Source organism: Poeciliopsis prolifica, unplaced genomic scaffold (assembly GCF_027474105.1).
Source record: "Poeciliopsis prolifica strain line A6 unplaced genomic scaffold, Auburn_PproV2 SCAFFOLD007, whole genome shotgun sequence".
Lineage (NCBI taxonomy): Eukaryota > Metazoa > Chordata > Actinopteri > Cyprinodontiformes > Poeciliidae > Poeciliopsis > Poeciliopsis prolifica.
In genome coordinates this window covers 5,062,332-5,079,527 of record NW_026562382.1, presented here as the reverse complement: position 1 = coordinate 5,079,527, position 17,196 = coordinate 5,062,332, and the positions used below count along the sequence as shown (strand labels likewise).

General features: G+C 42.2%; 1 protein-coding gene across 1 annotated transcript in view; it reads right to left on the bottom strand.

Annotated features, from left to right (window-relative positions):
• Positions 1-716: 716 nt before the first annotated feature.
• Positions 717-17,196, bottom strand: part of lmo7a (LIM domain 7a) — a 55,601-nt gene continuing 39,121 nt past the window's right edge. Inside the window, 22 exon segments of the mRNA XM_055031784.1 lie at positions 717-1,327; positions 1,406-1,508; positions 1,868-1,976; positions 3,058-3,384; positions 3,600-3,768; positions 4,777-4,920; positions 5,049-5,104; positions 6,042-6,098; positions 6,286-6,644; positions 7,066-7,149; positions 7,826-7,936; positions 8,400-8,425; positions 9,473-9,529; positions 10,424-10,487; positions 11,198-11,382; positions 12,187-12,348; positions 13,460-13,574; positions 13,790-14,062; positions 14,542-15,032; positions 15,035-15,192; positions 15,510-15,649; positions 16,819-16,933. Coding sequence (XP_054887759.1) covers positions 1,305-1,327; positions 1,406-1,508; positions 1,868-1,976; positions 3,058-3,384; positions 3,600-3,768; positions 4,777-4,920; positions 5,049-5,104; positions 6,042-6,098; positions 6,286-6,644; positions 7,066-7,149; positions 7,826-7,936; positions 8,400-8,425; positions 9,473-9,529; positions 10,424-10,487; positions 11,198-11,382; positions 12,187-12,348; positions 13,460-13,574; positions 13,790-14,062; positions 14,542-15,032; positions 15,035-15,192; positions 15,510-15,649; positions 16,819-16,933 — 3,328 coding nt within the window. The 3' untranslated portion in view covers positions 717-1,304.

The window sequence follows — 17,196 nt, the reverse complement described above, 5'->3', positions numbered from 1 at the left end:
TAAAATTGCCTGAATGGGGCTCATTTCCACCGTCTTTTACCTTGTCTTGTAAATACAATTGGGGAGCTGCAGACTAAATGCACCTGGGGAAAGGCAGGAACAAAGGAATATGAGAGAGGGGAAAAAAAGATTCTATCAAAGTATAATCAAGTGCAATGCATGTGCACTGAATAAAATATGCATGACAAATTGGCTTTGGGAAACTCAGAGCATGCCGGCCCTCTGAACCTTAGCAAAGAAAAAAAAAAAGAGCAGCTCATTGAGATTCCATTCATTAAGAGCGTCGCTCTGCAGAGAAGCAAAGAATGGGAGCGACAGTCAGGAAAAAAAAAAAACAAAACAAAAAGAGGATGAGGGTAATGATTTCAGATAACAGAGGCTGGAAAACCTATTCTAAAATACTACCGCACTAAATTACCTTGCAAAAGTATTAATAGCCGCAGAACTTTTCCACATTTTACATGTTGCAAAACTCAATGGGATTAACAAGCAAAAACAAAAAAGTGTGAAGTAAATTTTTGTCTGCTTCGACTCGGGGTGAGCTGAATATGAATTCCCTTTTAGATTTTCCTCCCATCCTCTTTAAAATCTCAATGAAACGCAGTGAAGTCTGTAATCGGAAAGTGACAAAATGTAAAAAAAAACTCAAAGGGTGTAAATACGTTTGCCCTGTATACTTTTTGAACTCAGAATAAATCACCCCAGACACATCCCAATTGAGGATTTAGTCATTTATTTACAGAGTTATTCTTTGCCTTAATTCAGTACAGAATGATGAGAAGTCTGAGCATCAAAAGTGCGGTCAAAGCAGGCCATCATTTTCAAACATGATGCATCAGAGAATTCTAATAATTTTATTTCTTTTGTCTCTTACAAGTACAAAGCCACATACGCATGTAAAGCATACCTTTTTCTGCCCCCTAACGGGCAAATTAATACCACCAGACACGCATAGAAAAGAAGCATGATCCTGCAGGTTTCTCTCACCACTTTGACAAAATCTACCTAAATGGAGTCGGGGAAGCAAGCTCTCCTGGAATCTCGCAGAGATAGTTCTGAGGCTAAAACATGAAAAAAAAAAAAATAATAATAATATATAGATAGGGAATGTAGAGGATTTGTACAGTTATAATGCGTCATATGATATCATGATAAAAGTAGATAACTTCTTTTGAAATCTTTGTCTCATCAGTACAATTAAAGACACCAGAGGTCCGGCTTATTATTGCAATGGCTTTCGCTTTAAAGTTCATGGGTTGTTGTCACATGTCGTCTCCTCGTCGATCTGCTGCAGCACGCCTGGATCACATGGATGTTGGCTGGCCAGCTGAAAAAAAAAAAAAGGAACATCATAATTTAACTTAAAAGAAAAATGAAAGTCACAAGAGCCGGATCGATTTCTTACTTTTGACTCGCATGTAGCAGGTGTTACAGAAGAGCTGCTTGTTTCGTATTCTGACTTCGGCCCCAGCCTCGGAGCCTCCAAGGTCGGACTTGCAGTCGGTGCACTGTGAGGGTTTGGAGAGAGAGGGGAGGTAAAGAGCCGCGCGGAGGCTGTGGCGAGCAGAGACAGACCAAAGGCCGTATTCATTCAAACACAAATGATTAGAGTAGTCGCAGGACATGCATCATGATAGAAAGTAACAACACAGGTGCAGGAGATCAGATCTGATTCAAGGTCAAAGTATCCAGACATGTAGAGAGCTAAAATGTTTGAGCTGCTGGGAAGAAATCAGGATATTCCCCCAACCCAGAGTTAGTAGAACTAGGAAAACAAGTTCAGATCGACCGAGTTAGTCTGTGAAGATCAGCAAAGGCGTGCAGACGACACTCTCCGCCGTGGCGCAAGGAGTCCACCGGCTCTCACCTTGAAACAGCCCAAATGAAAACAGAGCCCGAGGGACTCGATGATCATGGCTGCTCCCTTTCCCAGCGGGGTGTCACAGAACGTGCAGGTTTTCCTGCCACTCACTGACCTGGGTTACAGAATCCACAGCTGTGATTTTAGAGCCGGAGCACACATGCGACGAGGCATGTGCGACTGCATGCACACACAAAACACACTAGTATACATTTACACTGAATTCCTACCGAATTGCTTCAGACTGGGTGGACCAAGCAGACCTAAAGTTTTATCACGATATTTTGTGGTAACAATGAGAGTGATCGTAAGAACGATTTATTACATATTTTTAGGTGACTTTAAGGCCCAGTAGCCACATAAATAACAGTGTCTTGTGTTACTATAGTTCCCACATTAAGTGCATTTAGTCACGTTTTACAATTTAGTCGTATTTATTGAAACTTTATTTGAATAAACACTTCAAATAAAAAACTCCAGTTCTTTATTTGTTCAAATTTCTCCAGTGTTTAGGAGAAAATACCGATCGCAACAACAAACAGTTTTGGGTGATTGTAAACATCATTAATTGGAGTTTATTGCGACAACAATGAATCTAAATTCTTATCTTGGAAAAATTCCATCACAATAAATGATAAACAATGCGCTAAATATAAGTTGATTGTATTTGTGCCTTTGCTGTGGATCCAGAATCTTCTTTTTATAGAAGTAGAAAAATTAATTCAGCTGTAAGGGAATCTTTTACAGTGCTGGTCAGAAGTACATTTTCATTTATTAGCATTTATGTTCAAATATTAATTAGCTTAAAGGTGAAGCTGATGGATATGTGGGTGAAACTTATTCTTCAATATCACATCCACTTTGTGCAAAAGCAACCGTACCTCAGCATAATGCTGCCACCAACATACTTCACTTTGTACAGGGTTCTTAAGATTAGAAAATCTCACTTTGACTCCTCCGAATATTCAACTTACCGTAGCCAAATAAGTCAAACCAGAAACCTTTTCCCCAGAAGATACTTGGCTCCCCCATGCAGACTCAACAAATAACCAGAAGTACATCAAGGAGAAAGATCCAGAATCCCTTTAGCAACCACTCCTCACCTCATAGAAATAACACATACAACCCAGTGTAGCAGTATTCAGGTACAGGCAGGTTCCTGGGGGCCTCAGGAAACCGGCGCGTTTGGTTTTTACCTGTTCCGCTGCTGATAGGCGTCAGGTGCGGGCTCCGGAGTGGTGACTGGTGACGGAGTGGACGGGGAGGGGGACGGACGGGACCAAGGGGCCGAGTAGGATCCTGCCCCACCGCGAAGGGAGCCCGTAGAGAAGGAGGGGGGCAGGGTGGAGGAGACTGGCCGACGGAGCCCTGATGCTCCAGAGTAAAAAGAAGAGCTGCCAGAAGAGCTGCCAGAGTAGCCAGAATACGGCCGAGAGTAGTTTGAGGCAAAAGAGCTGCTTCTGGGAGTCCAGGACGAACGCCGAGAGTCGTAGGAGGAGTCCAAGTTGTCAAGAGATTCCCCTCTGAAAAGCCAACCCACACCACACAACCCCTCCGTTAAAAGATGTTAGTTGAAGAAGTAAAAACCATCTGACTACCAACCGCTCTCAGTTTTTCTAACAAAATGTGCCGAATCAGTGTCGGTGTGGTAGCCAGATCGTTTCCGCTTTAGGACCCGGGGCCATTAGTGAAAGTACAGGAACAACCAGTAACCAGGACATAAGAGGTGTCTGTCTACCTGCGCATAGGCGGCACTTCGCTGTCCCTGTTGACGGCCGTGCCGGCGGCGCGCTGGCGGATCCAGCTGTTGTCCGTCAGGAGAGGTGTCTTCTTCTTCATCTCATTCAGGATCTGCTGGCGCTCCAGCTCAGCCTGCGACAGCGGCTGCTGACTCTTCCCATTGGGAGCTGCGCTTCCCACCGATGCACCGAGAGGAGAGATAAACAGTGTAGTTATGCTATGAGTAGTGCACACCAAAGATGTTTGGCAAAAGTATTTATACCCCTTGAAGGTTTTTATATTTTGTCATGTTACAACCATAAGCTTCAATGTCTTTTACAGAGACAAAGTGGTGCATGACTGTGAAGTGGAAAGAAAATATTACACTTTGTTTTTAATTTCTATTATTGCTATGTAATGACCTGTCAGAACTACCTTTTTGTGCAATTGCAATTTTTTTGGTCTGAATATTTCCACCAACTTTGCACAGATACAGATTTTTTTGCTCAATCATCTTTAAGAAATAGCTCAACTAAGCTAGATTAGATGTAAAAAAAATGTGTTAAAGTGCTTGCAGTGATTTCCAATTTGATAAAGGTCTTGCTGACTTTGACTGGGTCGTTCTCACACACAAACATGCTTTGATCTAGACCGTTTTATGTGGATGTGGATTTTGTCCTATATTTGCCTTCATTTACCTCATGAGCTTCACAGCTGATACTGTGGTTAAAACTCTCCTCGCCTGACCTGTTTGTTTGCAAAAATATTGAAAGCCTTGCATCATTTCCTTTCATGTCACAGTTACAATTTACTTTCTCCTAAAATTCCTATTAAAAGCACTGATTGTGACTCTAATGTGACAAAACACAAACGTCTTTAAGGGGTATGAAAACCTTTCCAAGTTGTTGTTCAAATCAGACTTCAATCATGTCTGGGAAAAAAAAAACTACGCCAATCTGAAATATTGCAATCAAGAAGCTTCTGTTCGGCCACAAGTGCAGTAATTGAGTCACTTTAAGTGGAAGGCAACTGATTAATGCGCCCATGTAGTCAGTCCGATGCAAATCAAACAGCTGTAAGTTTTGATTTGGTGAAACGGCAAATCAGTCGATCATAATGGAAGAAGACTGGTAGGAATTGATTTAAAAAAAAAAGAAAAAAAGCAGAGGCGGTGGAGCTTCCAGAACGAAGTCAACCTCTCTCTGCCTCTGCGTATCTGAGGAAGTTTCTCCTCTCCAGCTCTGATGCAGCCTTCTGGCTTTGGAGGTGTTTTCTACGTGCAATCCTCAACTCCTCTTCCAGCAGCCTGAGAGACACGTCCTCTGGCTGCCGTAGCAAGTCTGCATATAGCAGGACAGAGCTCACACACACGTACACACACGCACACACACACACACACACACGCAACAGCCCTACGTGGAGCCGTTCAGAAAACCACCTGGTGAAGAAACAAATGAGCCAAACTGACCTCTCCTCTGAGGTTTGTCGTCATCATCCAGCTGGGGAGATGACTGGGATTTTGTCCTGTCAAAACAAAAGGTTAATATTATAATTAGTGAGAAATTATTAACTATAAAGTAATCAATAAAAAGCTATGGGAGATTTACAATTCTTGTCAATAAATTCCCCTACTATTTTCACAATAATATGTCAAATGTTGGAACTTTATGTTTTTTTTCACTTCATTAGCATTTTTATATCTCAAACCTTCATTAAATTTTTAAACTTAGGAAGTTGAAGTGGAAAGTAGCAAACTCCAGAGAAAACAAAAGCTTTTTTCCCCTCCCTTTAGGTGAATATCCAACACTTTTCAGTTGACTTTAATGAAAAGACGTCTAATTACAAACATACATTCAGAACTTTAACTGTACATCGCCACCATAGGGAAAAATGTCATACCAATTTTAGGCTTTTAATGGTGAACTGGACCCATTTTTTAAAGGTGGAATTAACAAATAACATTTGATTTGATTTAGACAAAAATTAGGTGCAGACGTTTGAATTCAGGGATCTTTTCTCCATTCACCACATGGTCAAAGGTGTAGTACAACATCCCCATTCATTTGTAGTTCATCGTTCTAGATAAAACTAGGTTTTGGAAGCCATTAACATGCTTCGAGCTGGATATCTTTCTGGTCAGAAATAATGTATTTAACAGTCAATACACTCTTGTATTGGCTGTTAAATACAATAATGGCAAAAAGAACTGCTAAGAGGATGAAAAGATGGTCAGACATGTGGGTGGATTGATCAATGGATGAATAAACAGGTATATGGACGTGTGCACAGATGTTTGGACGACTAAATGGACAGAAGAAAAGCTGCGTGGTACGGATGGATCCTGTAATACTTTACGTAAACATCAATCTGAACTGGTGTTAGTAGCTTATGGGGCAAACAGCCATGACATGAAGCAATGTAAAAGCAGTGAGGATGGGTTAATGGCAGCAGGAACACTGACCTGTCAGTAAAGGACAGCTGTGGCTGAGCACTGTCAAAGTCGTGGGAGACAGCGGCCCTTTGGTGAGCAGCAGTGTGTGCAGACAGGTGGGATGATGGAAGCGGGGGGGAGGGGGGGGAGTAGAGTAAAGCACAGCAAATGCATTAGTTGCAGCTATGTTAATGCACAGGCGACAAAGCGCATCAAGTGACACGAGGACGCGCGGGTGAGTGTGTGTTAAGAGCAGCAGCACCACGGCACTGACCATCTCTGCTGCTCGAAGGCTTTCTGCCTGCGCTGCTGCTCCGCCACCTCCTGCTGCCTTCGCTCCTCCTCTCTCCTCCTCTGCTCCTCCTCCCTCTTTCTTAGCTCCTCCTCTCTCGTCCTTTGCATTCTCAATTCCACCTCCCTTTTTTCCCTCTCCTCCCTCTCCTGCATTTCTCTTCTCTTCCTCTCCTCCTGGAGTCGCTGGAGCTCCCGCTCCTCCTCTTCCCTCCTCCTCCTCTCCTCCGCCTGCCGCTGGCGCTCCTGCTCCACCTTCCTCTGCCTCTCCTCCTCTTCCCACAGAGTGGGCTGTTGGAGAGAAGATGGGGGCGAGTGTGGGCTGACGCCGTGGCTGTTCACCTGGAGAAACATTCAAACGCACAACGGCCTTCAGCAGCATCATTCCTCACTGACATCAGGAGGAGCCACTTGTTAGATAATCCCTACAAATTCCCTAATATTAAACAACAATACTAATATTTTTAAAGAGTAAAAATGATGGCAATATTACAAGCACCCACATGACAAATCCTTGTTCTCACCTTACGTTTGGTACATCCTTTTATCGGAAATTGTTCTGCTTTTATAAAAGTCAAATACAAGATTGTGAGACCACATAATGGCTTTATAATTACAGGATTTCTGTTCACTAAAGCTTTTTGGATACATTTAGACGAATTTCCACTATGACTCATGACTAATTGCCACCCTTTTAGAACAATCCAGACAATATTTCAGGCAGTAGTCCATAACTCATGAGAACTGAAATAACTTTCATTACCTGGTGGCCCACGCTTGTGACAATCTCCTGCTGAGCCTTGAGCCATTCCTCCTGCAGCTTCTCCTGATCACGCTTGTATTTTTCCTGATGGTTAGAAAACGTTTTTATAATGCCAAACACCTTTTTTTTTTGTCTACGCAGCATGCAGAAATGCACCTTATCTTGAAAAAAAGACTTGAATCTCCTGAACATTTTCACATTTTGCGACAATTACAAGCAAAAACTTAGATATATTTCAGGCATATATTCATTCCTAAACTTTAACCTCTTGAAAGTTACTCTGATCTGTTCCTTTATCTATCCTGTTTCTGTTTTCTGCTTTTCTTGTAATGGGATTATGATGAAGGCTACTGAAACAAGAAACCCTCTGCGATTTATCAGGAAATCCTGTCTCAAATAATGTGATTCTTCGAGCTTCTTAGAGGCTCTAATTATCGTGGATATATAACACATACTGTCCTTCTGGGTTCTTGAATGCTTTCTTGTTAAACTTAAATCACTATCAATGATTTAAGTTTAACTTTGGCTCGTTGTTCGTTTGAAGATTCATTAATAGTTACAATTAGTACCTGAAACTTTATTTGTTTTAATTTTAACAAAGAAAACTAACAGATAAGAGTTATTAACTTAATAACTTGGGTTATTATTATTTATTTTTTTCTCATATGGACCTACTTGTGTTTTTCATAAAGTTGATGATGGTGATGATTTATTTCAGTTCATACTTTGATATAGTTATATTAACATGCTTCCTACAAACCTGTAGGAGGAGCTCTTGTTCCTTCTGCCATTTCTCTTGTCTCTTGCGCTCTTCTTCTGGGTTCCACGACCAGCGGCTGGAGGAAGCTGGAGTGATCGCAGGAACAGGAATCTGGAGGACAGCAGACAGAGGAAAAACCTTCACTATTCTATACATTTAATAGTGATGGGTGTGTTTAATTCAAGTGTCTCCAACAAAAAGTTGGTTCTTAAACTTTGACTTCTGCAAATCTGTCTGTATTTGAAGTCCTAAAGGACAGTTTAACTTCCCCATGTAATAGTTACACACTGGTTTATTGGAGATTTAGCCTTTTTTCTGAACGTTTTATATCTCCATGCTACAAAATAAGCCAATCTTAAAAAAAAGACAAAGAGTTTGAATCTCCAAAAACCAAAAGCTCCATTCAAAAACATCGACACTAATTAAACGACTGTCTGTCTGAGTCGAGTATTGTTGAGAAAATTGTGTCTGGGCTTCATGGACACAGATTAACAGTGTCTGTTTCCACAGATGTTGTCATGGTACTTGAATAAACACAACACAGATAAGAGAAGATTCCCCTCTCACTACTCACATCTGGCATCGCAGGCTCCGATCCTCCTGGGAACGAAATAACACTGAGTCAGTACGAGAGGCATGTTCGGGCGGAGCGACGCAGCAGCACATGTGAGCAGACAAGTTAACCCTGAGGCCTGAGAATACATCCAGGCCAAATGGCTCGTCAGCGTTCCAGTTCAATTAAAAAGTGTTGATGTGTGTTTTAAAGTTAAAACTGTAATTAATGTTTTCACCAAGCCTCAGGGAACCATGGCTCAATTTTCACTGATTAGGATTCATCGGGTCTCTTCGTGGCAGATCACAAACTTATTGACATTTGCACCTCAGTATTTCTGAAAGGAAAATCAATAAACGGGTTGCAAAAACATGATCAAAGAAGCTTGAATCAGCTATATGCATGCAGCAGCAGCAGCAACAACAGGAGGAGCAGCAGACGGCCAGCGTGAAAGGCAGATGCTTCGATACGTGCATGTCAGAAATAGCTAAAACTCCATGAAGAGTATAGCAATGTGGTAATCTGTGTAATACCACAAATGCAACAGGATTCAAGGGATGTGCTTTTGTGGTTGGTATGTTGAGATACTGACATGCTGCAGAGCTTTAGGAGCAGCACACACTGCTTCAAAATGTAGCTTACATTCAATTTTCTTAGAGGGCATCAAGTTGGACAAGAATATTACTAAACTGCTCAGGTATCAGCAGGATGTCAAAATCCCAAGTTGTACCGAGCAAGGGTGAGGACGTCACTGCACACAATGAACCCTGTTTACCACAGAGGAAGACCAGCGCACTGACACTGGGCCCTGAGCCACCTGGGGGAGGGAAGGGGCACAGCACAAGGGTTAAGCTTTGACACCAGACAAGAAAAAGGGGAAAAAATAAAAAATAAAAAAAAGGAACCTTCGGAGCAGTGTCCCATTTTTATCAACAGAACGAAAGTCTGAGACGGACAGGAAGACATGCAACTCTGACTTGGAATTCAGACAGATAAAAAGCGCAGAGAGATCGGCCATCAGACTACACAGAATCAGAGTCAGCATTAGGAGCCACATTCATCCCTTTCAGTCGCGTCTTCTCTTTGACTTTTACCTTGTTCAAAAAACTCTGATCTCCGTTTTAAGTTTTTCAAAGATATTGGTTCTGACTCTATGTGAGAAACGGAAAACAGGGTTAGGTGAGACACAGCAGAAGAGAGAAATTAGTTTAACCTGAGAAGAGTTCACTTACATTTGTTGGTACCCCATGTATAGGGTAATTTCATACTAAATAATCTGGAAAAACTCAATCTTTTGTTTGTGTGAGTTCATTCAGTAGGGGAATAATTGAACAAACTGCATTGTAAAACATTACAGATAGCACAATTAAAATAAAAATGAATGTATTAAGATTGAAACATAAATAAGGACCCTTTTCTCACTGTTAAATATAGTGGAGGATCTGTGATGCTGTGTATATATTTCTATTTCAAAGGATGAAAAACACCAGGATCACAAGAAGTTTGGTCCTTTTTGCTGTAAAAGTGAAGCTTTGCCTCTAATGTGTCTTTCTAAAGGATAACAATCTGAACGACATGGTCACATCAATCCTGACTCAACCCTCATCCTTATCCACTGAGAATGGGTTCAAGACTCTAAAAAGGTCTAGAAAGAAAGACTTCGTGAAATCTTATTGAAAACTCAGCAATGTTCTACTGGCAACAGCGAAATTTATAAATGATTAACAGGCTTGGCCATCAATAACGGTGCCACCTTGTTTGAAACAATTATTAATCAAAATGGGATTATTTCCCTCTGAATAAAGGCACACAAATTAAAGGTAATATTTTCCCACTTTTTTGCAGAAAGCCTTTAAATAGTGAACCTATTTAAAGGCTTTTTATATATCTTTTTAAAAGGGTTACCAACAAATTTGTCCGTTCTATTTCCAGCACACGGTCATAAATGACATCTTTGTTTAAGGTTTGCTTATTTTCCACATCTTTCAGAAATAATTTCAGAGATCAATTCCATAACCTTTCCAGCTTTTAGCACCGCTCTTTACCTTTGTTCCTCATGGTCACTGGTTGGTCTTGTAAGTCCCCATTAACTCTGTTTGAAGCCACGTCCTGCAGGGAAAGGCTTAAGGTCATTAAAGCGTCACTTAATGAAGAAAAATACCAGAAAAACACTGGAAACGCAAAGCGAGTTTCAGCTCAACTGATCATAATAGGTAACCAGCCGGTTGGAAATTCAAAAATCATATTTCTTTCGATTCAATGAACGCACCATAGCTAAGTTTTAACAAATTGCTCATTGTTGGCTATTTTCAGAATTTGTGAATTTTACACAACATATTGAAGCAAAATTTAGGTTAGGAGAGAGTCAGAGAGAGCAAGAATTTCAGCGGATAACAATAAGACTTAATAGATGATCACAGTTGCTCTGTTTTAGCCTCTGAAGCTTTAGCCTTCTATAATAAAACATGCTGGATATGTAAACTGTTAATCTAGGGATGCAGAGACTAGATTTCATAGTCAGTAATGCTAACTCTTATGCTAAAGTGTTAGCATAACTCTAACTCTTATGCTAAAGAGAACTTTAAATGTAAACCAATCATTTTGTCTTTATTTATGTCTGTAGTCATGTGACATCTACCCTGACCATGACTGACCAATCAGCTGGAAGGCTAGAGAAAATGTTAAGAATTTGGTTAATTATAGTTTTGACAGAGAAATTGGTTGTGGCTAAAGCTACCAGTGGCCAAATGACCAGATTGAAGAACACTGGAATAAAAATGGCTTAAATTCACATCAACGGAGTAGATATCGCCACTTACCACCAGAGGAAGAGTGTGAGGCTCTTTGGCCAGCACCGATTCTGTGACGGTACGGGAAGTGAAATCCAGGCTGGAGTTGGCGGTCTTTGTCTCAGGGGGACCTAGAAGTGTCGGATGATCCGTACTGGTCAGATTGATGGTCTTATGGCTTTTAAATGGCAGGGAAGGTTGATCTCTGTCCCAGTCTGCATGCAGTAAATGCAATGGCAAAAACAAATAGACGGTGTGCTTGAAGATAAGCCCATGATTTGTGCATGTAAGTGTATGTGAGTCCATCAGTCTGTCAATGTGAATGTTCACACACACCACCACTATAAAGCAGGGGGACCAAGAGGTGCCATTATGGTGTTACTGTAGGGAACAGCAGGGGGCGACAGAGAAACCACCTTCCCCAGCCATGCAGCCCAAAGAAGTCATAAACTCAAACAGAGTTATTAATAGGCTTTTGCTAGATAAACTGGCTTTGTTAAACTATTCAACAAGCCATTTATGTTAGTTTCAGTGACTGCGTAGTTTAGTTCTTTTCTGAGGTGACACTGATATAAGTGAGAGACTGCAAAGACAAACAGTACAGGGTTAGCTCTCCAAAGGGAAATGATTCATAGATACGAAAAAAATGGACAGCAAAGAGAAAACTGATCAGGGAAAAAAGATAGAACATGAACATTTTTAACCAGCCAATTAAAACAAAAAAGGGGGGAAAAGAAAATAAACCACAGAGGTGAGAACGCACCCAGCCCTCCCCCACCGGGTCCTTCATCATTTAGCTGTCATGATATCATTCATGGGTGACTTCACAATAGTTTACAGACCAATTTAAAGTGTCAGAACTGTTTAGCGACGCCCAGAGCTTAAGCAGCGTTGTCAGTCCAGGAGAGTAACCCTTGAACCTTTCCTTCGCGTTGAGTCTCTTTGCTCTTACAGCAATCAAACACACACACATCCCACCCCACACACACACACACACACACACACGGTGTGTGACTCACTGTGCTGGCCGTGACGGCGCACATCCATGACCAGGCTGCCCTTCTGCAGGGCCTCCTCCAAGCTGGACTTCCACTGCTCGTAACTCATCTGTGCCACCTGGAGCCCGTTCACCGTCAGCACTTCATCCCTGACCTGCAGCTGGCACATCTCGGCTGAGCTCCCTGAAAGTTAAAGGGAGAACGGGCTTATTAGAAGAAGGAACGTTTTCAGAACTGATATCAGAGCAGTCCCAGCTTTTCCAGTTCTTCTGGTTGAATTCAAACATCAGTAAACAAAACAAGCATCTTCAACTATGACAACTGAACAGCAGAAGCAAAGCACACAGTTAAAATAGAAATGAGCAAAGTACACATTTTTGTTTGTGATGGTCGAACATAGGAGGCTTTTACCAACACTCCTAAACAACTTGTTAACAGGTACTATAGATAGCATCTTACAGTTGCTATGGACACTTGTCTTTACCTCATCCAGATTTCTTTTGACCTCAATCACAATCTTCTTCATCGGCAACATAAACTCCTACCCAGTTGCTTAAAATTTTTAAAACATTTGTCTGACTCTAGAGATGAGTAAGTTGAGAGACAGACTGAGTTATCAGCACCAAAGTGAGATGTTGTCTTTCCCTGTTTGAGAAATGACTGAGAGAAATGTACCTGACGAAAACAGAACATTAATTTCTTTCAAAGCAAATATTTTCTAACACTGACATTTCCCCCCCCCAACTGAACAGATACATATTAGATATGTTACCTGATTTTGTGGGGGGAAAAAACTCTTATTTCTTATCTTTTCTTTCAAACAAACATCAAACAAACTCATATACGTCGCTAAAGCTGATTCTTTAGAAAAAGAAAAAAAAGAAGCAGAAAATATAGGCGAAAACTTAAAAAAAGCTATGTGCGTAAACAGAATTAAGTTTGCATAAAGACAAGTTTGGGGCAGGTTTCATAAATTGATGTGAGTTGTCAGTATAGCTTAAAATACACGGCCTACTGTTCATGTGCTGGTGGGGAGCTGCAGCAGAAAAGAGAGGCTTAGACCCAGCAGATCTGACCCAGATAGATGCTGCCCTACATAAGGTTCTGGCATCACAACTGCAGTGGACTCGAAAACTTGCTAACGGCTAACAGGCAGAGCTTAAATGTGAGATGAAACAGAAGCAAAGCGCCAGTGTTCAGTATTACCACATGTTACTGTGAATAACATACAAACACTGCATGTGTGACTTTCCATGTGAAAGGTTCAGGTTCGAGCTCGGCTGTGTTTGGATACCTGGTTGGACGGACGTGACCCGAGCTCCCGTTGAGTCCCAGGCAGCCTGGAAGCCAAAGTCTCGGCTGCTGTTGGGTTTTTGGTTCAGGCTGATCCGCATCTCACAGAAATCCTCCTGGAAATCACACAGGTGAGTAATAAGAATATGAACTATCTGTCAGAATATGCCTATTGTTTTTTTTTATTTGGTCAGAAAAGCTTCTGAAATAATAGTTTGTTGCTTCATTTTAGTCAGCAGCCAATGCAAATAAACCGATTTTAGTTGAATTTAATTTTTATTATAAAACAAATAAACATATCTGATGTTACCAGAAGAAGAAATCCCAGTACCTTGCTGGTTTCTTTGCCAGGAGCAGGACTGACTGAGACGTCACTCTTGACAGGAGACGGGAGAGATCTGATGCTCTGAGTCGAGGACAGGCCCTTCACTGTGGGGTTCTCCTCTTCCTCTTCCTCCTCCTCCTCCTCCTCTTCATCGCTGCTGTGTGCAGAACTGGACTGAGCCTCATCCTCTGAGGTCATGTACTGGTGATACCGGCTTGGCACTGACGCCTTCTTAGAAACATCCACATTGCCGTTGACACCCTTGTGGGATTCGTCCGTCTGTCGAGGATTAACACATAAAGACTCAGAGCGACTTTTCACAAATAAATGTAAAAGGAGAATGGATAATTGGGCTGGTGGGAAGAAATCACAGGCTGCTCAGTTATCCGTCTTCACCTCAGCAGCATTGGTGGGTCTGGTCTCCCTCATCTTCCTAGCATAACCTGAGCATATTTTGCCTTTTTATTATCTCTGCAGCTTGTACTTGTATTACCACAAGACTTTTTTCTTCCACTCAACTTTTCATTAATTACTCTCAGCATGGCTATAAACATTCGTCTTTTTCCAAAACCTATTTTCACACGCAATAGAACATTTGTCAAAGAAACTCATGCTTTCTCATTGGTTGTAGGCCAGACTCATCAAAATGAGCAGAACTAAACCCTCTTTGTGTAATGAATGTATGTAACAGGCCATCTACAGTACTCATTCACTGAGATGCACCTCTATGTGCCTGGTGTACGGTTTGCTGTACTTACTGTGTGGGCTCTGGAAAGAGAGGAGATGCGGGACGGCTGGGTCCCAAAGGGCCTCGGAGCGACGACCGAGGTTAGCCGCGCGCTATCCGATCTCTGGTAGCTCCTGGGGAGAGAGGCGGAAACCCGAGACACGGCGGGAGGCTTGGGTTCCATCGGGCTCAACTCAGCTTGTCTGTCCAGAGAGCTGGAGGAGGGGGCCTCCACCTCAGTCGGTGCTCTCAACAATGAGGGCCTCGGCTCAAGCTCCTTCTGGGTGGAGATGAAGGAGGAGTGGGGGGCTACGTCCCTCGTAGTCTTCTCTGTGTATTTTATGGCCTTGCGTTCCTCCTCTGGACTCTTCTGATAGGATGCAGCTGCTAGAGACTGGTTGGTGGTGTGGGAGTCTTTGACTGAAGGACCGTCCACGGTTTCATGCGAAGTGGGGGGCGAAGGCGGTCTGCGAATGCGAGGGGAAGCAACCGGGGGGTCCTCGGCTTTCGGAGAGGGCTTGGGGGCTCTGGAGAATACGATGGAGCGTCGATGGTGTAGCTTCTGGCTGGAAGCGATCGGGTCGGCGCGCGAATTGCGGGTTTCGCAAATATGTCGTCGTCGTCATCCAAGTAGGAGAGAGAGGACAGGCGGCTGCCGATGCTGTTCTTTTTTTTATTTTCTCTGCAGGTGGAAGGAGGAGGATAAAGGTGAGGGTAGTGAGTGGGAAGAGGGGCAATACAGATGAGGAGGTCGGCATGATGCAAAGAGATGAGGTATAATAAACTGATTCTTATTAACACGCGGAAGACAATCATGCAGTTTCTCTTCAACAACATAAAAAAAAAACATTTTCGCCTTTTATTACCTTAGCAAAGTATCCCCCCTCTGAGGGTAAAAAGAAGAACAAATTTATTAAGTACCACAGCCACCCTGATGCACTACACTTGCACCGTCTCAACTGCCTGATCGGGTGTGCTTATTTTTCCCTTTTTGCTCACCTCTCCTCTTGGATTTCCTTGAAGGTCTTGGACCTGCCGTCGCTGCCGTACGTGATCTGCTCTATCTTCTCCCGCTCCTCCTTCTTCTTCACTATATCAGAGTTCACGCTCCGGCGCCGGTTTTTCCATTTGCTCAGGTCCTGTGGAGAAAAGATATCCAAGTTCACCTAATGCGTCGCATCTTTAACACTTTAAACCTTGGGCTTGGTGTGAAGCGGCAGGCTGTTGTGGACAGCTAGGGGTGTGATGGAGAAGTTGGGGAAGAAGAAAAAGAAAAGACACAGAGCTGCATTTGAAGGTGTTCTATTTGTGAGCCTGAAGCTCCTCCCGACTCACTTCCCCTGTGGTTTGGGGACTGTGTGACCTAAATGCTGCTTCAGGAGTCCATTACTTCGCTGTGACATCAATCAGACTGCAGCCAGGTACAACAGCGAGTACATACAGACATCTATCATGTAATAGGCACTTTATGACTCATTAAGTAAGTGACAAAACAGGTACACAATTGCCATTTGTCATCACTTTCAAGAAAACTTTGTTCTTTTGTTAAACTGAAGTAATTTTCTATGGCACAGCTTATTACATCATAACAATATTTCATATTGAATCTGTTGTTGGAGTTGTTCTTGCCAGCAGGGACATCTGCCGATGAGAACAGTCAATAGCCAGAGGGCAGCACTGCACCAACCAGTTCCTGCCTCTTTGACTTCAATCCGAACGGCTCTGATTTCAGGCGGCAGCTGCAAGTCTAATCTCACAGATCATGTGCTCGTCTTTCACTGCAGCATTATCTCTGTCAGAAGCAAACATCTTTCTTGTCTATCTTCATTATGCAGAAAATTTATGGGAAATATGGCCACAGGCATGTACTAGACAGTGCCCTTTTCACATTCTGTCACATTATAATTACCAGCTTCAGTGTATTTTATTGAAGCTAGTAATTGGGGATGTGGGAGGAAAATGATTTTAAAGAAAAAAAATAAATCTGAAGTTCACTGTACATCAGTTTTAACCCTCTCAGGCTCAAATTACTTGCAAAGACTGTTTAAGTTGTTGCAAATCTGCAACACCTGCCTGGAGAGGGTTAAACCACTTTCTCTTGAATAACCCTAAGTAAAGTCCAGTGCAACCAATTGCCCTGGAAACTCATATAATCAAATACGGCTAAAGTGAAACTAGTTTCCATTGACCATTAAATTGTACACATTGGAAATATAAAAATGAAGCGTAGTTGTAATGTGACAAAGAACGTGGAAAACTTTTGCAAGGCACATATAATGTGTAAGATACCCATATCAACTATACTCACATCTTGCCACTTATCCTCACTCTCTTTAACCTGTTCGCGGAACTTCTGCAGCTCCTCGAAGCGAATCTGCCGGGCGATTGAGGGGTCCACCTGGATGTCGCTTGTTGATTTGCTCCTGAGGGACAAAAAAGTGGAAAAAATAGTAAAAAAAAAAAAGAAAAGAAAAAAAAAGTCCCCTTCTTTGCATTACTAATCTCCAAAAAAGACGTACTTCATAAGTTTCAATTAAAAACATTTTACGCATGCATCGTCTCTTACCATACTGCCTTATCTGCAAATACTGGAAATCATGTTAGACTTTCATGTTATGGAGTTAGTATGCACACCATGAAGGCCAGCCAGGAAAAAAAAAAAACAGGTAATAAAAAATTAGTGGGT